General features: G+C 45.0%; 1 protein-coding gene across 1 annotated transcript; it reads left to right on the top strand.

Annotated features, from left to right (window-relative positions):
- Positions 1-2,671: 2,671 nt before the first annotated feature.
- LOC309558508 (cardiotrophin-2-like) lies at positions 2,672-21,669 on the top strand (the record flags this gene model as incomplete). Its single annotated transcript, XM_082261588.1, has 3 exons — positions 2,672-2,720; positions 17,152-17,276; positions 21,062-21,669. The coding sequence occupies 3 exons, from the start codon at positions 2,672-2,674 to the stop codon at positions 21,485-21,487; spliced, it is 600 nt and encodes a 199-aa protein (XP_082117714.1). The 3' UTR covers positions 21,488-21,669.
- Positions 21,670-25,494: the final 3,825 nt, after the last annotated feature.

The raw sequence follows: 25,494 nt of genomic DNA, 5'->3' as shown, positions 1-25,494 counted from the left end.
AAACCAACCAGCTCCCAACTGCCCCCGACTTAAAGTCCCTCTTTTGCTCGCTCACTTGTCCCTCATTTTGGTCTGATATATATAGTTGTATATAAAATGCATTATTTATCTATTTATTTAAAAAAGGTTTCCTACCTAGTGCTAAACCTTTCATTCAATTTCTAAATTTCAAAAGCCAATATAAAAGAATAGTGGTGGTTTAAAAAAAAAAAAAAAAAAAAAAAACACTTGTGGGTTTAGCTATTAACCACTTAAGCCCCGGAGGATTTGGCTGCTAAACGACCAGGGGGTATTTTGCGATTCGGCACTGCGTGACTTTAACGGACAATTGCGCGGTTGTGCGGCGCTGTATTTAAACAAATTTGGCGTCCTTTTTTTTCCCACAGAGCTTTCTTTTGGTGGTATTTGATCACCTGTGCGTTTTTTTTTTTTTTTTTTTTTTTTGTTGATCATGCGCTATAAACAAAAAAAGAGCGACAATTTTGCAAAAATAACAATATTTTTCACTTTTTTATATGAAATTCCCCCCAAAAAAATGTAAAAATCAAAATTTTTTAACATTTTCGGCCAATTTGTTTTATGCTACCTATGTTTGGTGAAAAAAATTGCAAAAAGCGTATTTTGATTGGTTTGCGCAAAAGTTATCGCGTTTACTAACAAAGGGAAAGATTTTTGTCATTTTTGTTGTTAACGCGTAATGGCGGCGATCTGCAATTTTTTTTTTTTGCGGTACTGCGACATTGCGGCGGACAGATCGGACCCTTGACTGACATTTTTGACACTTTTGGGGTTACCAGTGACATTTCTACAGTAATCAGTGCTATATATATGCACTGTTACTGTAAAAATACACTGGTAGTGAAGGGGTTAACTTTATTTGAGAGGGATGCTGTGTGTGTCCCTAGGGGCGTGATTCTAACTGTGATTGGCTGTGGCTTCAGCTGTATGCAGAGTGATCAACGGATCTACATAGTAGATCCATATGATCATCTCTCATACACAGGGGAGAATGACAGGTGGCTTGTTTACACAAGCTGCCTGACTTTCTCCCTCTCCCCCGCCGATCGCAGAGTGACCGGCGGACATCTGGTCCGCCAGTCACACGCGCGGGGGGGTCCGTGACCACGCGGGAGCGGGAGCGCGCCTCCGGCGGCGCGCGCTCGCTCCCTAGACCCTCACAAGCTAGTGACGTAGCCCTACGTCACTTTGCCTGTGAGGGGCTGACCGCCGCCGTAGATAGTCGTGCGGCGGTCGGCAAGTGGTTAATTGAACAAGCTGAAGTTAGAAGCTGGTTACCATGCACAGCTGTAACAGGTTCTGTGTGCTCCAGTTTTAAAGAACCCCCACCCCCACAATGGAGACGTAGGACACCAGAATAGCGTGTTGTAACATGTGCATTTAAAATGCAACTGTGTGAATGAGCCCTTCAAATACATGTTGTGCGTCTCTACAGTCTATGACCGAGACATAGTGCTGAATGGTGGTCACCTGTACAGTGATTGGTGGAAGAGGTGGGGGGTTGTGATATGACTGCAGTATCTATAAAGCCCTAGAAGTGGAGAGCGGTGATAGCAGTGGAAATTGCAGCGCTGGACGTTCAGGGAAAGCCAGCAGCGAGTGACTGTGGTTGAAGGTCCAAGAATTCTTTTGGAAATTGCACTGATATGTAAGAAAGGGGGGGGGGAGAATAGTTTTTAGTGCAGGTGGCTGTATGAAAAGGCATCACATAGGACAGGGGCGTGCTTAGTTGGAGTTAGAATTGCCACTGATGTATTACTTTGTTGGGGAGGAACCATAGATGGTGCGATTGTCTTTCCTGCAACCAGGGCCGAGACAAGGGGTGGGCAAGAGGGGCGGCTGCCCTGGGTGCAATGGTTTATTGCAGGAATGGGGGCGCCCTGATCCTAACCCTAAGGGAAGGAGGGGTGCAGTTTGGCATCTTTGCTCTAGGCGCTGGATGACCTTGTCCTGGCACTGCAGGAAAGAAAATCACTTGCTCCCCCCCCCCCCCCCCCCGATCAACACAGCCAGTGTTAATGGGGTAATCACTCCTGCAGGGCCATTGGGGGAGTTTAGGGCCCGTTCATTTCATCAGTTCAGTCATGTCAAAATGGAAGTATGCATCAGTTTTGCATCCCTCCACTACCAATGCAAAAACAGATGGAAAACTGACCATTTGTCAGTTTTTCATCCAATCCATTTTTTTTTTTTTTTTTTACGGAAGAAAAATAGAGCTTTGATTAGTTTAAAAAAAAAATGGATGATGACGGAAGCGGATGTAAACGGATGATCATCCATTTACATCCATTTTTCCATAGTGATGCATTGATGTCCGTTTTTCAGCCGTCAACGGATGGCTGAAAAATAGACAAATGGACAGCATGTGTGAAAGGGGCCTTACTAAAAGTGGTGCACTCAGAATCTGGTGCAGCTGTGCATGGTAATTAATCAGCTTCTGACATCTGCTTGTTCAGTTAAGCTTTGATAATAAAACCTGGACGCTGATTGGTGTCTATGCAGAGCTGCACCAGATTTTGCACACCAGGTTTAGTAAATCCCCCCCCCCCCCCCCCATTGTATTGCCTCCTGCAGAGAGCACAGTGATTATTACTAGTGGCATTAGCCGTTGGCAATAATCGCATGCTAGAAATCAGATATACTGGTTGTACCAATGTCGATCGATGGATCCACTTTGGTACAATCAAGCCTGCCCATGGATGGTTAGAATCCTGGTTGGTCCCTGCTGACCCAGCCAAGATTCTAAACCTCTATGACCAGCTTTAGGTTCCTTTCACTTGGGCTTTCTGCCCGGCAGACTCTGTCTTTGCTCAGCGGGGATCAATCCGCTGATCCCTGGTGAGCCGGTGGATTACAGTCTCCGCTTACTTTGTAGAGATGGATCTGTCAGATCTCTGCTCTCCTCTATGGGATATCGGATGAAAATGGACCACCTGTCTGCTTTCATCCGATCCTCCAGACTGATGGAAAATAGGGTTTCCATCTGTCTGGATTTCATGGACCACATTGGATCGGATAGCAGTGGGTGTCAGTGGAGATGTCACTGCTAACATTCGCTGCTCCATAGGGGTGCATGGAGGATCCAATCAGGTCCGCCTGAAAAACCTGATCAGAAAGCCGTGTGAAAGGGGCATTAATGTCCTAGTGATGGTGAGCACCAGGGCAGGAAAGGTGGACAGATGCAGCATGCAATGAGGACACTTTAGTAGTGTGGGGAGTGATGGAACACATGATTTATACTTTTAATGTGTTTATCTTGTTTTACAATGCCTTTGAAGAAGGCTTTTTATCTTAAAGCGGTAGTAAACTCACAGAAAAAAAAAACCCTGCAAGACAAAGGCATAATGAGCTAGTATGCATCGCATACTAGCTCATTATGAAACACTTACCTTAGAACGAAGCCCCGACACGGACCCCCGGACACCGCTGTGGGAGCTGACATGATCCCTCGACGTCTCTTCAGGGTTCGGCGGCTCCAGGGCTGTGATTGGCCGGAGCCGCGATGACATCACTCCCGCGCATGCGCGGGAATCATTTTCTGGCCCTTCCCGGCAAGGAAACTCTGAAGGTCCGACGGACCTTCAGAGCGCATGCGCCGCACGCGTCAGCGGCTGCATGCAAGCAAATATCTCCTAAACCGTGTTTAATTGTACCTACAGGTAAGCCTTATTATAGGCTTACCTGTAGTTAAAGTGGAGTTCCACCCAAAAATGGAACTTCCGCTTTAGGTATTCTAACCCCCTGACATGCCACATTTGGCATGTCATTTTTTTTGGGGGGGGGGGAGCGGGTACCTAGTTTTGACAGGTACCCGCTCCCACTTCCGCTCGGAGCACCGCGGCGCCCTGAACGGAAGTTCTCCTCTCCCCCTCCCTCCCTGCAATCTTCTGGGACACGTCAGAGGTCCCAGAAGATTGCCGGCCAATCAAGACACGCAGCGCGACTCGCGCATGCGCAGTGGGTACCCGGCTGTGAAGCCGCAAACTGTCACAGCCGGGTGCCCACAGCAGTGATGCCGCCGAGACCAGAGGGAGAGGATCGAGGCTTCAGGCGGCCGCATCGCTGGACCGGTAGACAGGTGAGTGAAATGGCTGGAACTCCGCTTTAAGTCAAAAAAAGCGGTACTACCGATTTAATGCATAGAATGCATTAAAAATCTTCTGCCTTTACAACTCTTTTAACCACCTCCCACCCGGGCCATAGTACATATACGGCCGGGTGGGAGTCTCGTCCTTCTGAATGGACGTTCCGGAACGTCCTTCAGAAGGAGAGAGATCGCGCCGCCGCGGGCACGCGCAGCGGCGCGATCTCGATGTGCCTGTGTCCCTAGGACACAGAGCAACAAGACTCGGCAGGAGGGCCCTGTGATTGGCCCTCCTGATCACATGACGGCTGTGTCCAATCACAGCCGTCATGTAATGTCAATACAGCCGTTGTAACGGCTTCGATCTCTTCTCCTCCTGACAGATTCTGTCAGTGAGGAGAACAGAAGAGGATCAATTCTGCAGCTGGGGTGATCAGTGAGTATTTCTAATTACTCACTGATCACAGGGGGGGTCTGTGCTGGTAATCAGATGATTGATTACCAGTGCAGCCCTGGGGGGAGGGGATGCCACTAGAGCCACCAGGGATGCCCACCCATGACCACCAGGGATGCCCACCATGGCCACCAGGGATGGCAAACAGGGCTCAGAGAGCCTGCCAGTGGTGCCCCCCTATCAGTGCTGCCCACCAATGCCACCCCATCAGTGCCACCCCATCAGTGCCACCCCATCAGTGCCTGTCAGTGCGGCGTCATCAGTGCTCATCAGTGCAGGAAAAAACGTATCTATTTACAAAATTTTATAACCTAAACAAAAAACTTTTTTTTTTTTTTTTTTTTCAAACTTTTCGGCCTTTTTTTATTTGTGCACCAAAAAAGAAAAAACCTGGCGGTGATCAAATACCACCAAAAGAAAGCTCTATTTGTGGGGAAAAAAATGACACAAATTTGGTTTAGGTACAGTGTTGCATGACCGTGCAATTGTCATTCAAAATGCAACAGCGCTAAAAGCTGAAAATTGGTCTGGGAAGGAAGGGGGTTTAAGTGCCCAGTATTGAGGTGGTTAAAGCGGAGTTTGAGCCTGAAGAGAAAAAAAGAAATTAAGTCAGTAGGTACAAATACTGTAGCTGCTGACTTTTAATGGAAGGTCACTTGCATGTCTGGGAATCCCATGATGTCGGCACCCCAAGCCAATTTTGTCAATCGGTGTGTCTTCTAGAGGGTAGTGGGGGGGGGGACTGGAAATTTCATAGACCCCCCCCCCCATGTGGCGATCTTACCTGAAAGTGGGAGCAGATAACAGGTATTCGCGCCCATCCCCAAAAAAGTGCCAAATGTGGCAGTGGAGGGGGGGGGGGGGGGGGGGTGTGAACAAGCCAAGCTTTCCCTTTTGGGTGGAGTTCTACTTTGAGGCCTGGCTAGTAGCTCAGGACTTGAAATTGTGAGCCCTGTCCAAGGACATTATTCGACTTACGTCAGAGCTGCACAGTTCATTTCTATCTACAGACTCCCCTTTCTGCATAGGTTTTTTTATTTGTTTTTTGTATAGGTGAACTAACCCTTTTAAATATAGATCTGTTACAGTGAATAACTGCTCCCCCCTCCCCCATGCATACCTACACATGGCACTGAACACTTGCTGCTGTCAACGGTCATGCTCACAGTAAAGTTGCCTGGGTGGCCATAGCCATCTGATCCCAACTGCTAATCATTGCCATCTGATGGTGATCTCCTGGTTTGTTGTATATTGTGATTGAGGGTCTTTTTACATTAGTCTATCTTGGTTATGCACCTGCTACCACAACCTGCAGTAATGAGCGGAACATGCCCCGCTGCCTTGCAGTCAGGGGCGTAACTACAGGGGTTGCAGGGGTTGCAATCGCTACCGGGCCCCATGCTCCAGGGGGCCCGGTAGCAAACCAGTGGGTGAACTTCCAGGTCACACTTGCGACCGGACGCTGGCATTGCACCACTGTGGGGAGGCCCCAAGATTGCAGGAAGGGGGTCCACAAGATTGCAGGAAGGGGGCCCACTGCAGAACCTGTGAAAGAATCCTGCTGCGGGACCGTAATAAAAGGCCATGCAACGCGTGTAAAGAGCCCCAGGATTAGTGGGAAGAGCCCTGGGCTTGAAGGTAAGGGCCCCGGCCAGGGGTCTGGGGGGCCCTTCATGGTTTCTTGCATCAGGGCCCTGAAGGTTCTAGTTACGCCTCTGCTTGCAGTGCAGTGTTATTCTGTTTGAATGGCACCCAACACAACACACAATACGGGCAATGCACCTGTATTGTAGAGTGATACAAATGATGACAAAGCACTATAATGTGTATTACTATGAAAGGGCTGTGTCTGGGCTTTGGACTTTTTTTTTCTTTCTGGGCTTTGGACTCTTTCTATCCTATCCGGGCTTTGGACTTTTTCTTATGCTATTGGAATGAATCCAGTGATGGAATGCTGGGTTGCATTGGCAGTGCTTTTTGGCACCCCGGTGCACAATGGCATTGTGGAGTGCTGCAGTGCACAGTATTGCATCGCTGTATGTTGTGTAATTTAAAATAAGATGTCCAATTTTTGACACAGTGGGGTGTGTTGGCGCCCATTGATTGTGAATCGATGTGTCGCGATTCAACGCATGTTGTGTGACAATGCACCATAACACACTGCAAAGAAGGACTTAAGCCCCGTACACACGCACAGACCGTAAATTGTTGGCCAACGTCCGATCGGCCGATTGTAGGCTTGTTAGTATGATGCTTCCGACAACCAACTGCGAATTTTCGGCCGAAAAAAATCTGGTGTGCAGGCTATAAAATTTTTGTTGGCCAACAAAGAACGGCCGATTGTTCCTCAGTCAGTACAGATTTCGGCAGACAAAATTCAGATGAGCAAGACTGGGCATGCTCAGAGAAGAAAAAACACATGGAAAATAATAAACAAGCAAAAAATTGGGGGAGCAAACCCTGAACATGTATATCTAAAGCCGGTGCAGCTATGGACCAAGCAACATGTATATTAAAAAAGAATAGCGCAACCATGCAAAAGAAATGACTATTAAATATGGAGACAATCCATAAATAAAAATGGGGGTTTAGTCCCACCATATGGCCATATCGTGCTCAAGCCCACCACTGCGTCAAAGTACCCCATTATCAGTGGGTCCTACACTATCCATAAAAAAGGGGTGAATCCAGCCTCTCTTACCCTTGGAGATAACACTCCTTGCTGGGATGGATGTGCTAATGCACTACAAAGGACTCCTCCTGTATCTACTTGATGGTGGACTCTGATAGAGTACAGGTGTGTGTGGGGGATGGGATGCTCAACCACAGAAGTCTGGTCAGACTGAATACATAATAAACAAGCAAATTGGGGGAGCAAACCCTGAACATGTATATCTAAAGCCGGTGCAGCTATGGACCAAGCAACATGTATATTAAAAAAGAATAGCGCACACATGCAAAAGAAATGACTATCAAATATGGAGACAATCCATCACATGACATCACTTCTGAAGTTGGTTTTTGTTGGCCAAGTCTAGAGCACATTTCAACCAACAAACCCTGGACAAAAGTTGGCCGATCAGTTGGCCAACAATCTGTGCGTGTGTACGAGGCTTTAGTCCCTGTGTGCCAATCCCTCTGGTCCTAAGGGCACAAAATGCATCATAGTCATGAAATGGTTAATGTGTAGCACGTTGGAATGGGCTTTAAGCGGCACCTGTCACTGATTAGGTCATTATGTTCATTTCTACTGCTGTGTATAGAAAGTGTGTGCATACCTCGCATGCATGGTCCTACACTCTGCCAGAAGTCTTGTTGAGTGATGACCATTATTCAGTAACCCAGATCTCCCATCTATATTAATGTTCAGCCCCAACCGCTCCATAGCCTGGCATCATGAGCGGTACACTCTGACATTTTCCATACATTCCTGGAATAGTTGGACCGCAAGAAGATTAACCAGTCCGGAGAAAAAGCAGAATTATTCAGACTAAAAAAAAAAACCAGGGGCACCAAGGTCACTCATTTTCCAGGGCAAACCGCAGACTGTCAGGAGAGGAATTGTGTCATAGGCCGCGGTTCTCCTAATTACCAGCTTCCACAAGTGTGCGGCCAGATGCGTAACGTGATAATTGTTCCTCTAGGTGTGCTGCAAAATGCGTGTATACTAAATAAAAAAAAAAAAAAAAATTATATATATATATATATATATATATATATATATATATATATATATATATATATATATATATATATATATATATATATATATATATATATATATATATATATATATATATATATATATATATATATATATCTCTATCAGTGTTAATTTCGTCGACTAAAACCGACTAAAACGTTTTCGTCGACTAAATTAACACAATTTTAGTCGACTAAAATACGACTAAAACTAAAACAATTCAGATGACTAAAATACGACTAAAACTAAAATGGCATTTTAGTCAAAAGATTATAACTAAAACTAAATCGAAATTTGCTGCCAAAATTAACACTGGTGCATGCTCAAAGCTTAATACCATAAATAATAAGATATTCGATTTTTCACTCCAGGACCAGCAGTAGTATATAATGAGTTTGGAAATTGTAGAGAAATGCTTAAATAATGCATTACAAATTATAATTGAACTATACCTATTCCATTATAGATGACTTAAATGAGTTTTAGTCGACTAAAATGTAGGACGTTTTAGTCGACTAAAATGTACTGGAGTTTTAGTCAACTAAATATGACTAAAAATAAAACACTTGCAGAAGACTAAAATGGGACTAAAACTAAAATGCCATCGCACTGATGTATATATATATATATATATATATATATATATATATATATATATATATATTAGGAAGAACTATAGATTTCCCCAAACTTTTTTTTTTTTTTTCATTTTAAATTTGAAACAATGACTGGGCTAAAGGGAAACTATAATGGTTGTGGTCAGTTTCTATTTTAAACTGGTGTGTGTGTGTGTGTGTATAATATCATAATGTAGCATTTTTCCAAAAATGCTACATTATTGCCACTAGCTAGTGCTGACAATACTAGTAAATACAGAAGTGCTGAAGGGTTTTTTTTTTTTTTTGTGCCTTATTGCATACCCCTATCCCCCTTTATACTTGCCTGATCCCAATCTCGATCCAGCGATGTGCAAGAGAGCAGCAGTTCTCTCCTTCCTCATAGGCTCAGACAGCAGGGGGAGCCATTGGTTCTCACTTCTGTTAATCAGTCAGTGAGAAGGGATGGGCCGAGCCATGCTCTGTGTGTGTCTATAGACCCACATAGCTGGCTTGGAAGTGAGCCCACACACAGCTTGCTATGGGGGTACTCGGGGAGAGGAGCCAGCACCGCCAGTGGGAGACCCCAGAAGAGGGGGATTGGGGTTGCTCGGTGCAAAACCATTACACAGAGCAGGTAAGTAGAACAGATTTCGTATTTTAAAATCTTTGACCCCTATGCACCAACAGTATGCAACCTCTTGTGGGTGGGCCTTAGTGCCAAGTGGCCACATTTGCGTACCAATTTCCAGACACAGCTGTGTGCTGAGAGCATGTACCCTGCACGCTCCCAGCAAGTTAGCTTCGACTAAGGGAAAGCTTTCTTATCATGTGATCACTGTGACAGCCAATCATGATGGTCTCATGATAAACCCCGCCTCTTGGCATCTGAAAGAGGTGGCGGTTAAGGCTCTGTTCACACTTGGTGTTTTGGAATTCCAGCGATTCTGCCTGCCATCTCAAATCGCACTGCAATACGCATGTTTGGGTACGCATGTTTTTCAATGGCACCTAAAATGTGGTGTAGTTTTGCCGCAATTGCAGAAAACTGCAACATGTGAAGCTTGTCACCCAGAAAGGAGCAGCAGCTTTTTTTTGGGGGGGACAAGCTTCGCACGTCGTGGTTTGGTAATCGTGGCAAAGCTGCGCTTAGTGCGCCAGTCTGCAACGCGAGAAGCTTGTCACCCAAAAGAAGCTGCTGCTCCTTTTTGGGTGACAAGCGTCACATGTTTCTGATTGCTGCGTGATTTATTGTGCGATAATTGCGGCAAAACTGCACCGCTTTGTAGGTGCCATTGAAAATGAATGGCACTTGAACATGGGGTATGTTTTTGTTTTTTTTTTTTCCAGTGTCATTTGAGTTAAATGAAAGTCTTACAGGGGTTCTAATCCCTCTACTCTGTCTACAACCTAGAAGAGAAAAAAATGAAGTTTTGTCTTTTTATGCTTCAAGCTGTTGAGCCCTGGATAGGTTTTTTATTTTTTTATTTATTTTTTTACAACAAAGGAGCAAATAATGCAAAGGAAAATGTAAAAGGTGTCTAAAGTTCCATCTACTCGCTGTATTAAAATAAAACCACAGTATACACTGCTCAAAAAAAAAAAATTAAAGGAACACTTTGAAAACACATCAGATCTCAATGAGGAAAAATCTCTCATGCTGGATATCTAAACTGAAATGGACTGGGTAATGTGTTAGGATCTATACTGGTATGGACTGGGTAATGTGTTAGGATCTATACTGGTATGGACTGGGTAATGTGTTAGGATCTATACTGGTATGGACTGGGTCATGTGTTAGGATCTATACTGGTATGGACTGGGTCATGTGTTAGGATCTATACTGGTATGGACTGGGTAATGTGTTAGGAATGAAAGGATGCCACATCATTTGATGGAAATGAAAAGTATTACCCTACAGAGGGCTGAATTCAAAGACACCCAGAAAATCAAAGTGAAAAAATGATGCAGCAGGCTACTCCATTTTGCTGAATTTATTGCAGCAACTCAGAATGGTACTCAGTAGTTTGTATGGCCCCCGCATGCTTGTATGCATGCCTGACCACATCGGGGCATGCTCCGAATGAGATGATGGATGGTGTCCTGGGGTATTTCCTCCCAGATCTGGACCAGGGCATCACTGAGCTCCTGAACAGGCTGAGGTGCAATCTGGCAGCGTCGGATGGACCAAAACCTAATGTCCCAGAGGTGTTCTATTGGATTTAGGTCAGGCGAGGGTGGGGACCATTCAGTGGTATCAATTCCTTCATCCTCCAGGAACTGGCTGCATACTCATCACATGAGGCCGGGCACTGTTGTGCACCAGGAGGAACCCAGGACCCACTGCACCAGTTTTGGGTCTGACAATGGGTCCAAGGATTTCATCCCAATACCTAATGGCAGTCAGGGTGCCGTAGTCTATCCTGTAGAAGTCTGAGCGTCCCTCCATGGATTTGCCTTCCCAGACCATCACTGACCCACCACCAAACCGGTCATGCTGAACGATGTTACAGGCAGCATAATGTTCTCTATGGCTTCTCCAGACCCTTTCATGTCTGTCACATGTGCTCAGGGTGAACCTGCTCTCAACTCTTAAAAGTACAGGGCGCCAGTGGCGGACCTACCAATTCTGGTGTTCAATGGCAATTGCTAATCCAGCTCCACGGTGCTGGGCAGTGAGCACAGAGCCCACAGGAGGACCACGTCTGGCCCTCAGGCCACCCTCATGAAGTCTCTCTGACCAAACAAACCTTCACACCAGTGGTCTGCTGGAGGTCATTTTGTAGGGCTCTGGCAGTGCTCATCCTGTTCCTCCTTGCACAAAGGAGGAGATACAGGTCCTACTCATGGGTTAGGGCCTTCTACGGTTCTGTCCAGCTTTCCTAGAGTAACTGCCTGTCTCCTGGAATCTCCTCCATGCTGGGAGACACAGCAAACCTTCTGGCAGTGGTATGTATTGATGTGCCATCCCGGAGGAGTTGGACTGCCTGTGCAACCTCTATAGGGTCCAGGTATCCCCTCATCCTACCAGTAGTGGCACTGACCCTAGCCAAATGCAAATTTAGTTAAAACAGTAGGGGGTAAAAAATGTTAGTGGCTTCCTCCTGTAAAACCAATCCTGTTTTTGAGGTTCTCATTGTTGCCCATCTAGTTCACCTGTTAATCTGTTTCAGCTGCTTTTGGTATTAATGAAATGAACAACCCCCTCTGCTACTTAACTGACTAGATCAATATCCCAGGAGTTTATTTGACTTGATGCTATACTCTGATTTAAGCCCCCATTCACACTACCACGACGCTACTTCGCAGTAGTGTGAATGGGGGCTTAAATCAGAGTCGCCTCACAGGTCGCCCTAGTGTGAACCGGCACTAAAAGTGTTCCTTTAATTTTTTGTAGCATTGTATGAATCTAGAATTTTTTTTTGTTTACCTTACTAAAACTTTTTTTTTTTTTTTTTTTTTTTAGTCCTGATGATAAAAATGTACATATAAAACAAACCATACATTCTGGTTAAATTTTCAGTAGTGTCAGTCAGTTTGAGTAAACAGTTATGTTCTTATCAGATTCTCCACTTCTTCTTAAGAAGGAGAAGAATGCATTCCATAATGTGTCTGAAATCCCAGTATGTAGTGGAATGGTACGTGGGCACTGAGAATGGAATTGCTCTGCACTTTAGCATGCCAAAAATAACAAGACCTGAAGTATTCCGGCAGTGACCATTTACTTGCATCAAAAGGCTTCCTCCATGCCAAAGTGTTGGAATTATGACTGGAAAGAGCGTCAGAAGATAAACAGGAGCTGGATGTGATTCAGCCTTCAGTCCTGTGAACCCAAAGCCTTAAAGCCCAATGCAAGTCATAGATATAGATAGACACTTTGTACGGATACTCTCCATGTTCATAGTCCTAATCCCAATTTCCTGCTGTAGCAGCTGTGCTGGGGGTCTGAGGACTGTGTAGTCCAGTCAGCACCAGAGTCGGACCACACTGACCAGTGTACTCTGTAATCCAACACAGCCTTTTCCAACCAGGGTGCCCAGGCACCCTGACTGCCTTGAGGTTTCTTTAGGGGTGCCTTGGCAAAACCCCCAAAAATTTCCCAAAAACTGTATACAAGCTGGCGTGTGGATGAAGGCTGCCTTTTTAGTTAGTCACAGATTTTCCTTGTGCACCATTACGACCTTCTAGGTGCCGGCGTCCGAACGATCAATGGCATCATTAGTTAAGGAGGTCAGTCACCTACAGACTGAGCATCCTTGTTTGACCTTCCCCTGCCCCTCTCCCATCAGTGTTGGAGTTCTCCTTAGCTGAGTGATGGAGAAAAACTGATGGAGAAGAGAAACATCGGCATACTAGTCAGTACCAGTTTGCAAAAGTATATTTGCTTTGAAAGAATAAATCACTTCTAATGTTGGGTGTCCTACTTGGACTTTTGGATGTTGCTGCATTATGTAAAACTATTTAAAATGGCTTTTACATTTTAGAATGGGGTGCCTCGATACTGACCATAATTTTTAAAGGGTGCCTTGACTGAAAAAGGGCTGAGAAACATTGATCTAATGGACCTGGTCAGGCCATGCCCCTCTCTGATCAGACACACCCCCTCTCCACCCTGACCAGTAGTGCACTCTGTAGTCCTACAGACCTGGTCAGACACGCCCCTCTACATACTGACCAGTAGTGCACTCTGTAGTCCTACAGACCTGGTCAGACACGCCCCTCCTCTGATCAGGCACACCCCTCTACATACTGACCAGTAGTGCACTCGGTAGTCTACAGACCTGGTCAGACACGCCCCTCTGATCAGGCACACCCCTCTACGTACTGACCGGTAGTGCACTCTGTAGTCTACAGACCTGGTCAGACACGCCCCTCTCCACCCCGACCAGTAGTGCTCTCTGTAGTCTTACAGACCTAGTCAGAAACGCCCCTCCTCTGATCAGACACACCCCTCTACATACTGACCGGTAGTGCACTCTGTAGTCTACAGACCTGATCAGACACGCCCCTCCTCTGATCAGGCACACCCCTCTACATACTGACCGGTAGTGCACTCTGTAGTCTACAGACCTGGTCAGACACACCCCTCTACATACTGACCAGTAGTGCACTCTGTAGTCTACAGACCTGATCAGACACGCCCCTCTACATACAGACCAGTAGTGCACTCGGTAGTCTACAGACCTGGTTAGACACGCCCCTCTGATCAGGCACACCCCTCTACATACTGACCAGTAGTGCACTCTGTAGTCTACAGACCTGGTCAGACACACCCCTCTACATATTGACCAGTAGTGCACTCTGTAGTCTACAGACCTGGTCAGACACACCCCTCTACATATTGACCAGTAGTGCACTCTGTAGTCTACAGACCTGGTCAGACACACCCCTCTACATACTGACCAGTAGTGCACTCGGTAGTCTACAGACCTGGTTAGACACGCCCCTCTGATCAGGCACACCCCTCTACATACTGACCAGTAGTGCACTCTGTAGTCTACAGACCCGGTCAGGCACGCCCCCTCTTCTGATCAGACAAGCCCTTCTCCATACTGGCCAGTGCACTCTGTATTACAAACCTGGTCTGGCCTCGCCCTTTCCCCAATCAGACACACCCCCTTCCATACTGACCAGTGCCCTCTGTATTACAAACCTGGTCAGAGCACACCCCCCCCCCCCTCTCTGATTGGACACACTCCCTCTCCATACTGGTCAGTGCACTCTGTAGTCTGTAGTCCAGCCAGGGCAGGACTGGAGCAGGGGGGCAATTGCCCCTGGGCCGCTCTGATATCCTGTAGAAAGGCTGCACTGCTTCTGCCACAAACATGCCTAAAGGATTCCTAGTGAAGAGAAGTAAAAGGTCTCTGCCACTGACCTACTGAGTGCGGGATGAAGACAAGGACAGAGGGCATGGATGTTGTAAACTGTGTCTGAGCAGAGGCCGGTTCCATGCCCCACTTGAGACTCTCCTCCCCTGAGTCCCATTCAACCTGCAGCAGGGCTGAAGTCTGGAATGGGGGTAAGGAGGAGGATGGGAAGAGGGATGAGTGGGAGGGGGGGCCTAGTCGCTGCACACTGGGCCTTTGGTTTGTACTTGCCCCCTGGGGTTAAGGTTGGCAGTCTGCCCCTGAGTCCAGGAGACCTTCCTTTTACTGATTAGACACGCCCCCTCTGTGAGGATGCTTCTGCAGAGGGGTGTGGCCAAATCTCTGCCAGCACAGAGCTCTGGAGTGAGAGGATAAGAAGTTTCCATTAAAAGAAAAGGGTATTTTTAGGGCTTCACACCAAAAAATGCACAGGAAAATCATTAGCATTCATTTTTCATCATGCTGGGCTGGGTTTTTTTACTGTGTATTGCCATGCATTTTCCAAATGCTTTTTTTTTTTTTTTTTTTTTTTTTTTTTTTTTTTCTGTGCATGCCACATCAGGGGTTAAAATATTCAGCAATTAAATAGCAGCCATAATAATAAATACTTGCATCAATGCAATATGTCTATCAAAACACAAGATTAATGTTATGGAACAGAATAGTTACGGAACAGTTGGTGGTGAACAGTGGGAAGCGATGACCATGTTTTGTCCCATGTCTGGCATGCTGGAATGGATGGGGGCGAGGTGCTGATGGCATTACAACATGTAGGCAGAGACCTCACATCTCAGGAATTTATGAGGATATAATTGAGGAGGAGATGACTCTGTAACAATCTATCCATTGTATGATCCTCTTCTCATGTCTTCCTTCAATTCTGGAATCTGTCATCTGTAGGAGCCAAATGATCAACAGTCCCACTTCCTCATCCAGCAACTCCAACCATGAAAGGGACAAATGGCGTATATCAAAAGATTTTTTGTTGTTTTATGATCCATTTTAAAATGTGATCATCGTTCTTACACTTATTACTGTGTTATGGTTTTGAAGGAGCAGTCCACCTAAAACTGACATTTTTAGTGTTTAAGTGCTTGAGAGTTACTCTTAGTGAGCTCTCTATGCTATATTCCTGTATTCCCGGGTCTGTACACCTGCTGTGCCCATTATGAGGAGTTCCCACCATGCCTGGGCTGAGTTCCCAGGTCTGTACACCTGCTGTGCCCATTATGAGGAGTTCCCACCATGCCTGGGCTGAGTTCCCAGGTCTGTACACCTGCTGTGCCCATTATGAGGGGTTCCCACCATCCCTGGGCTGAGTTCCTGGGTCTGTACAACACCTGCTGTGCCCATTATGAGGGGTTCCCACCATCCCTGTGCTGAGTTCCTGGGTCTGTACACCACCTGTGCCAATTATGGGGGGTTCCCACACCATCCCTGTGCAGAGTTCCCAGGTCTGTACTCCTGCTGTGCCCATTATGAGGGGTTCCCACCATCCCTGGGCTGAGTTCCCGGGTCTGTACACCTGCTGTGCCCATTATGAGGGGTTCCCACCATCCCTGGGCTGAGTTCCCGGGTCTGTACAACTGCTGTGCCCATTATGAGGGGTTCCCACCATCCCTGGGCTGAGTTCCCGGGTCTGTACACCTGCTGTGCCCATTATGAGGGGTTTCCACCATCCCTGTGCTGAGTTCCTGGGTCTGTACACCTGCTGTGCCCATTATGAGGGGTTCCCACCATCCCTGGGCTGAGTTCCGGGGTCTGTACACCTGCTGTGCCCGTTTATTTTTTATATATAAATTTAATAAAATAAATAAAATATACAGAATTGTATGGGAGGAGCTGGAGCACAAAAGTGGGCAGGGACCCCTAAAACTCAGGTGGACAGGAGCAGAGCCAGGAATTGGGGAAGGGGGAACCTTGTGTCATTACAGCACTTCCAGGTATTTATCACCTCTCAGATCACAGTACTGCCGTAGACCATCCCTTCATCTGCTTTTCTTCCTAGGACAACCTTTTGTTCAGGGTTCTCATCTACTCCCTAGACTGAAATGGCAACTCGGAGATGACGCAATCATGTTTTTTGTGTTCCTGATGCTTGTGCAGCTCTTGACTGTTCACAAATGTCTGATGCAAATCAGTCCCTCTCACCTGCTGCGAAGTTACAATATACAGTCTGATCACTGGGGGAGAGGAGACTGGGGAAATGCTTCCTCCTACCTGCTGTAGGCTGATGATATCTGGACTTTTCTTTTTTGTAATCCTTTTCTGAGAAATGATCCTGTTGCTGTATAATGTGACGTGTCAGAAATGCATTCATGCAGCCTTGTAAAGTTACTGACCGGTACACTTTAAATATAACCTGTTGCTGTAAGAAAACATGTTGGAATCCCTTTAATCTAATGGTGGTGATCTTCTTCTTCTTTTAGCAGTGGACCACTTGGCAGGACTCCTATCTCTGCCACGGGAATCGGATGGAAAGGAGACAGAGCGGCAATCGCTGTTTCAGGTGTCGTTGGCAAGATCAGAAGCAGAGACCCTGGTGCAGGAATATGTAAGTTTGAGTGTTGTGTAGTAGTATACATAAGCTGTGTAAATGTCGTCTATATTCCCACAGCCACACACTATACAGCAGGGATTCTCAAACTACGGCCCTCCAGCTGTTGCGGAACTACACATCCCATTGGGCATTGTAAAACTCTGATATTCACAGACATGACTAGGCATGATGGGAATTGTAGTTCCTGAACAACTGGAGGGCCGTAGTTTGAAGACCCCTGCTATACAGGCTATGTAACACCCCTGACATTAGGTCTGAACTCCAGGATAAGCAAATATTGTCTAAATCCATTCATCGTGTGTATTCTTCTTGCATCTTGGTGTGCTTCATGTATTTCTTCCAGATCTGTGCAGTAATCCAGTGTGAGACATCTTGTAATAGAGCAGCAGTGAGCAGTCTTTTTCTCCTTCTGCAGGGTGATTGGTCTGGTCTCCGCCCCCTAATTTAGATTTCTGCAGGCTGTACTGGGTGGAGCCTGTGGGGTTCCTCCTACAGTGCAGGGTGACTTCTTGTCTCCTCCCCCTCCTGTCGTTTGTTGTGTGTGGGGTCTTTTCTTATCTTTTTTATAACTTGGCACATATAAAAAGGGTTTAATGGCATTGAATGGTAGGTTTTCCCAAATCTACCATTCTAGTTTACAAAAATAGGAGATATTTTATATAAGGGTATTTTTAAAACTGAACTCGTAGGCAAAATAAAAATCTTTCCTCCGAAGATCATCCACAATATCCACAATCAACTACTTCATGTAAACCAAACTTCTTTGCAAACCCAGATATAACCTTGAAAAAAATCAGTGACATCGTCACTCTGCCATCTGGTTTGGGCTGGAGACCATGCTGGACTGTCTGGATCGGTGGCCACATGGGCAGTGAGGAAGAAATCTCTCCCAGTGGGTTGAGCCCAATGGTGGTTGGTGATGGTGAACCCCCTTGGGCTGCTACCTTTCGGGTATCAAATCTTTCCTTTTTGAAGATCATCCACAATAGCCACAGTCAACTAATTCATGTAAACCAAATGTCTTTGCAAACCCAGACATAACCTTGACCGAAATCGGTGACCTCGTCACTGGTGCATCTGGTTTGGGCTGGAGACCACGCTGGACTGTCTGGATTGGTGTCTAGTCCTTTATAGGTGGCCACATGGGCAGCAAGGAAGTCTCTCCCAGTGGGTTGAGCCCAATGGTGGTTGGTGATGGTGAACCTCCTTGGGGCCTTGGGCTGCTACCTTTCGGGTATCAAAAAAATATTTCCTTTTTTGAAGATGATCCACAATAGCCACAGTCAACTACTTTGTGTAAACCAAATGTCTTTGGAAACCCAGATATAACCTTGAAAAAAAAACAAATCTGTGACATCGTCACTGGTGCATCTGGTTTGGGCTAGAAACCACGCTGGACTGTCTGGATCGGTATCTAGTCATAGGTGGCCACATGGGCAGTGAGGAAGAAATCTCTCCCAGTGGGTTGAGCCCAACGATGGTTGGTGATGGTGAACCCCCCTGGTTGCTACCTTTCGACTACAACTTTCAACTTTCAACTGTGTGGTCATTCCAGCAAGAGGACTTGGGTGAGAGGGAAGGAGCACCTGGTGTCCAGACAAATGCAGCTCTTGGCGTAGGGCTCACAAAATGTTTATTGAAGGGGTAAAACGTGCATCAAGCCAAACGTGTTTATGGAGGGAATGGACTCCCCTGAAGAAGGGGGAATCCGTTCCATTGGCCTGATGTACATGATTTACCCCATCCAATAAATGTTTTGTGAACCTTACACCAAGAGTTGCATCATCACTGTGCTGGATGCAGAGATGTGGAAGGGACCCAACAGGCCCCACGTACCACAAGCTGCCTGCAGAAAGTTATAGGGGGGCTGAGATGAGACCCGTCACCCTGCACAAGGAGAGAGAGCAGCAGTGACTGTTTGTGCAGGAGGCTCCTGCACTGAGAAGTCTCACACTGGATTACTGCACAGATCTGGAAGAAATGCACAAAGAACGCCAAGATTTAAGGAAGAATACACATGACTCTTGTATTCAGACAATCTGCTTATCCCATAGTTTGGCTTTAAGGGCCCCTTTCACTCAGGTGGTATGATCAGGTCCACCTGTCATTTTTTCAGGAGGATCTGATCAAAAGCTTCATGTAAACCTATGGACAGCCAGATGTAAATGAGGGTACTTTGATTCCGGAGGTGATCGGTTCCAGGATCCCCTGCTGAACAGACTAGACAGTGCCATTGTGAAAGGAGCCTTAATGGGTTTTGTCTCTTTTAAGTACTGTAAAACTGCATGCCCAGTTAGTCTACGTTGTTCACAAGATGAATAACAAGGGGAGTCTGGGGGAAAGAAAATGCTGCATCAGTGCTAGGGACAGACTGCATCTTGGGTTTTTTTATTTTGCCCTTCGCTATACTTCTAGTAGTAAGCCCCAACCATATCTAATCTATCACGGGCTAACACGCATATATTGGATCCATCCAATTATTTTCACATTTGTAGCGTAGCACTTTCGAATTTTTTTTTTTTTACAGGTTTAATATAGTTGTATTGTAGTGCCAGCAGCTGGTCTATTTTTTTTTTTTTTTTATGAAGCGCAGTAGTTTCCCTACTTCTACATTATTCCCCACAATGTCGGCAACAGTGGGGCATAGTTCCTGCCACTGACGCCTACAACGGGACGCTATTCCTCTCACTGACACTAATGATGGGAACACTATTCTCCCACTGACACCACATTATTCCTCCCACTGATGCAATCAATGGGCACTATTCCTCCCAATTACACAAATGATCTGACCCTATTTCTTGCATTGACCCCAACAATGGGGCATTACTTCCAATGACTGGGCACTATTCCTCCCATTGACACCAATAATGGGGCACTATTCCTTCCACTGACACCAATGATGGGGCACTATTCCTTCCACTGACACCAATGATGAGGCACTATTCCTCCCACTGACACCAATGATGAGGCACTATTCCTCCCACTGACACCAATGATGAGGCACTATTCCTCCCACTGACACCAATGATGAGGCACTATTCCTTCCACTGATACCAATGATGGGGCACTATTCCTTCCACTGATACCAATGATGGGGCACTATTCCTTCCACTGACACCAATGATGAGGCACTATTCCTTCCACTGACACCAATGATGAGGCACTATTCCTTCCACTGACACCAATGATGAGGCACTATTCCTTCCACTGACACCAATGATGAGGCACTATTCCTTCCACTGACACCATTCTTTCACCCTAATGCTAATGGCGCATTTTTTTTTTTTTTACTTCCACTGATGCCATGACTTTTTTTTTTTCTCCCATTGGCCCCCCTAAAGTTTTTGAAGGACGGTAAACTGGCCCTATGTTTGGAGCATTTGGAAACCCCATCAGAGTGAGTTATTGCTTAGGAAGTTTGGGGGCCCAAAAACTGATACATTAAAACAGCTTGATTTGCCTCCACTAGGGATAGATGTGTCTTTGCCTTTCAGTCTTGGTCAAGGACATAACTTTCATTGTGACAGATTTAGATCTTATCTAAGCTGTGTGCTGGATATTTTTAGACTGTTCGTTATACATCCTCTTTAAATTGGAAAAGGGGGGAGAAGAAATTTGGGACTTTGTTGGGTTGCCATTGTTTCATTTAAAGTCCCGACCTCCCTTTTTGTTTTTTACATCCTCTTTAACTTGTAGAATTTTTCTCACGGTGACTTAAAACTTCTAAAATATTTTGCCCTGGCATGGTAACTCTTTAATTTTTCTTCCTCTAACAGCTCAGCCAACAAGGTTCTCCATTCTCAGACAACGCCAAGCCTCCTACATTGAAGATAGACAATGTACCTGTCCTGGATAAAAAGACACTACCTTCGTCCCCGTGGAAGCGTCTATCCTTGAGCCTGTCTACTTTCCTGTCCTTCAGAGGTTGGTTTGCTTCTGTCCTCAGCTGGCAGCAGTCGCTTAATCCTGGATCTTGGGAGCTTCTCAAACTTCTGGAAATCTCCAGAAATAATTCCATGGCAATCAGTGCAAACCTTGGTGATCTCCTTGGGCAAAACGACCTCCCTGCTCAATCTTCGCCAACAGTTTCCAGTGCTTACAAGCAGAAAGTTGCTGGCTACATGGTTTGTAGAAATTATTATGACTGGCTCGTACAAACTGAGAAGGACTTGATCATTCTTGTAGCGGAGAGCTCCGTGTAGACTTCTTCACTTCATGTAGAAATGTTCTGATGTAACGCCTGTGCAACATCTAGTGTAGACCTGCCTACCTCATTGAGGATAATACTTCTAGATCAATGCTTACATGTCGGATGTCTCAATACAGTGAAGGATATCTTCCAAAATTTTCATCAAAGGTCACCCGCAGCTACTAAACAATGGTCTTTTTTAATCCCGGAAATTGACCTTTTATGGGAACAGCTGGGTTGTTTCGGAATTCGTGTTTTTTTTTTTTTTTTTAAGATTTGATACATGAACTTGTTTTGTGTAAGGCTCTTGAATCATTTCTAAAGTTTCAACTAACCTAGTTGGAAAATCGAAGTCTTCTCCTTTTTTAAGAACTTTTTATGAACGGCAACCTAACTTTCTCCAGAACATGAAACAAAGCATGCAGATCAGCCAGACATGGTGAAGAAATAAAATTTGTCCAAATGTTATTTTATAGGAACTTGAAAGGTTCTTCAAATACATCTCTTCACGATTTGGATTCTTCAAATACATTTCTTCACGATTTATGATGATGTATCTCTAAAGCTTTTTCTAGTTAAATCGGAGGAACTCCTTTCTGAAGAACCACTTAAATTTGCCAATAGTAAATAACCCAGCCAAGCACAGTGAAGAAATCCGTTTAATCAGAAATGTTTTCAAGAACTTTGTAAAGGTTCCTCAGATATGTCTGACTGTTCTGAAGATGCATTTAAACCTGTACACAGTTAACTCGGTTAATCTTCTCCAAACATAATCCACTGGAATTTCTTTTATTTATAAAGAGACTTTTTACTGAAAACCGATTCCACTGAGATTACCACAGCTCAGGAGGGAATGTTACTGAAAGATTGAGGATTTGGGTTACAACTGGTAGGCAGCCAAGCCCTCAATTATAGTGGCACAAAGGATTTGATGGTTTTTTCGAATGACTGACAAGAGTCTTAGATTACAGGTTTATAAACAAAGGACATGCGGTCTAATATTTACGGTCAAACCCTCAATCATTCTTTTAACACTGTATTCTGCTTTCCAGTTTGTGTGAAGTATTTTAATAATTATCGGGGATTGGCAATCCCCTTACACCAAAGCTTTTCAGAAAACCTTTTTATAATGTCCCTGGTATTTTTTTTGATAAAGTTTGCAAAAATGATGCATTGTGGATATTTTTTTTTTCGAGCTTGAAAAGTGGTTTTGTGGTCTTTATAATCAAGTAAGTTAAAGCAGAACAACCCTGCACCTAAGGAACACAAACCATGAACACTATTTTATTCATTTTTACTATTCAAAGGAACCCCCCTTCCCTATCAATGTCTCAATTCTTTCTGTGAAGTCACTTGAAAAATACCCCCCTAGCATTTCTGGCCATGGCCATCTTGAGTAAGGGCAGATGGTTTTTATAGTATTTACTGCCTGGAATCCCTCTGCCCTTAGCTCATGCATGCAGGTTACTTCTCCTCCCCTTCCTGAAAGGCACCTGGTATGTATGATGTAATTTACCTGAGCCTGAAAACCAGTTAACTGAAGAAGTGTGTGTGTGTATGTGTATATGTATATATGTGTGTGTATATGTATATGTATATGTGTATATATATATATATATATATATATATATATATATATATATATATACACACACATGTGTATGTGTGTGTATATACTAAGGATGCACGGAGCGGATATCGGTGCCGATATGGCCATTATAGCTGGATCGGGGGGGGGGGATCGGTAACATTGACCGATCCACTGGCCGATCCGGTTTTTGCTTAGTAACAGCTCAGCCATCCCTTGGTGCAGTAATAGTATGGGATGGGAGCCGCTACTTCCCAGCTCACAGGCAGAGTGATATCAGATGCACTCCGCCTGTGAATGGAGGAGCCATACACATGAAGCAGCGGCTTTGCTCTGTACTGCAGCCGCTTGCTTTGTGTGTAGCTCCAGATCGGTTCCGGTATCGGCGATTTCACAACGCCAGGTATCGGATCCAAAAAAGTCGGATCGGTGCATCCCGAGTGTATATACCTTCCTAGCTTTTTAATGCTAGCAGCATAAGGATTAGAAAAAGTCAATGATTTGACTGATTTTTAGGATGTAACGTGTTCCAAATGCTGCAGCCGCTGCCCGATACTATTTTTTTTTTTTTTTCTTTCTTCCTCCCCCCCCCCCCTCCCTCTGGTCTTTAGAAAGCGCAAATACATTTATTTAATTGACTGTATTAGCTCAAAAATAGTGTTTGCCCTGTCAAACTCTTTTGCCTCTGGAAGACGTCTCGTTGGACGAAACATGCATAGGGTGGATTTTAGTGGTGATGTCCTCACGCTTATCTAGAGAGCTGGCAGGTATGGATGATCGAACTTTTGAAAAGTTTGGTTCAACCAGAACACCCAAACTTCCCAAAAGTTCGGGTCGGGATTCCAGAACCCCATTGAAATCAATGGGGCCTGAACTTCGGTAATCAAAAAACATAATTTTGAAGCCCTAAAACCCAATAAATGCCCCTAAGTGCCTAGGGTTCTGGGTCATGTCCCAGGGACTATTAATCACACAAAAAAAGTTATTAAAAATTGTCGTTTTTGATAGAGAGTCAATTATTGAAAAAATTGTTAAAAAAAAAATGAGATTTCTTTGGATTAGTGTCGGGGGGGGGGGGGGTCTAAAGTGTACCTGTGAAGTTTCAGCTCTGTAGCATGTCCAGAACCAGAAAAAAATTTTTCTTAGAATTTTTATTAGCGCAGGGATGGGGTTCCGCTACTTTCACACCTGGGCGTTTTTGTTTCAGGCATTTTTTGGGCATCTTCGGAGGCAGGCATTACATCTGAACTTCTGTATAGGGGTGTATGTATGTATTATATATATATATATATATATATATATATATATATATATATATATATATATATATATATATATATATATATATATACATACACACACACACACACACACACACACACACACACACACACACACACACAGGTGTGATAGGAGCGGAACCCCATCCCTGCTCTACTAATAATTCTAAGAAATTATCTTTTTCTTATGGCGGTCACCCTGACATGGATGAGTTCTGTCACCCTAGCATAGCAGTCAGTCAGTTCACCCTAAACTACAATACGGTCACCCTGACACCTTAACACTTTCCTTACAGAAACTAGATTATTGAATCTAACTATAGTGGTATATAGTACCCTAACTACACTGCATATCCCTTTCCTCACACTAATAATTGCTAAATGACACTTTTGAAGCAGGAGTAACAGAACTGCTTCCACTCTCTTCCACAGCCCCTGTATTACAGTGCTAAAGATTTGGCTGGGCTATGTTATATACTGGGGGGCGTATTCACTACTGATTGGCCTCTGGACCCCCTAGTCACTCCAATCACATTCCTAGCATCCTCCTGCCCCCTCAATTGGCTTTTACTGATGTTTCTGGTCCAATCAAGGGCTTTTAAAGCCCAGTTCCTGTCCCATGGCATTTTGGGCGGTTCTGGTTGCCGAATTCCGAACTTTTTCTGCAAAAATTTCGGAATTCGAACAGTAATGTTTCGATCATCCCTACTGGCAGGCTGTATCTGCTCCTAATGGTTTGGGAGTACCCACTTGGTTTATTAGTAAACTGTACTTCACTATGGAATTCTTTGCTTTTCCCCTGGTATGTACAGTATCTGTTGTGCTGAAAAACCTGTATGAGAAGCGATCCAGTGACTTTGGGGTATGCCATCTATGAGGGAGAGAGGCTCAAGCCATAATCAGCTGTTTGAGAGATAGCTGGAGCCATCCATCCGAGATTTGTCATCTTAAAAAAATAAATTAATAAAACACTGAGATGTGGGGCCTGAACATTGGGCAAGAAGCATTATAATCACATGATGGCTGGTGCCCTTTTAAGGGTGAAAGTATTTTTTTTTTTTTTTTTTCGTGAGTGGTCAATGGACGGGGCCTTGTATTATAAAATCTGGGATGAGAACCTTCTTTCTGACCGGGAAGCAGCGCCGCCCATAA

Source organism: Pelophylax lessonae, assembly GCF_965119305.1.
Source record: "Pelophylax lessonae genome assembly, chromosome: 6".
In the NCBI taxonomy this organism is placed as follows: domain Eukaryota; kingdom Metazoa; phylum Chordata; class Amphibia; order Anura; family Ranidae; genus Pelophylax; species Pelophylax lessonae.
Note: the sequence above shows the minus strand (reverse complement) of the source record. Positions and strands in the feature narration are given on the sequence as shown.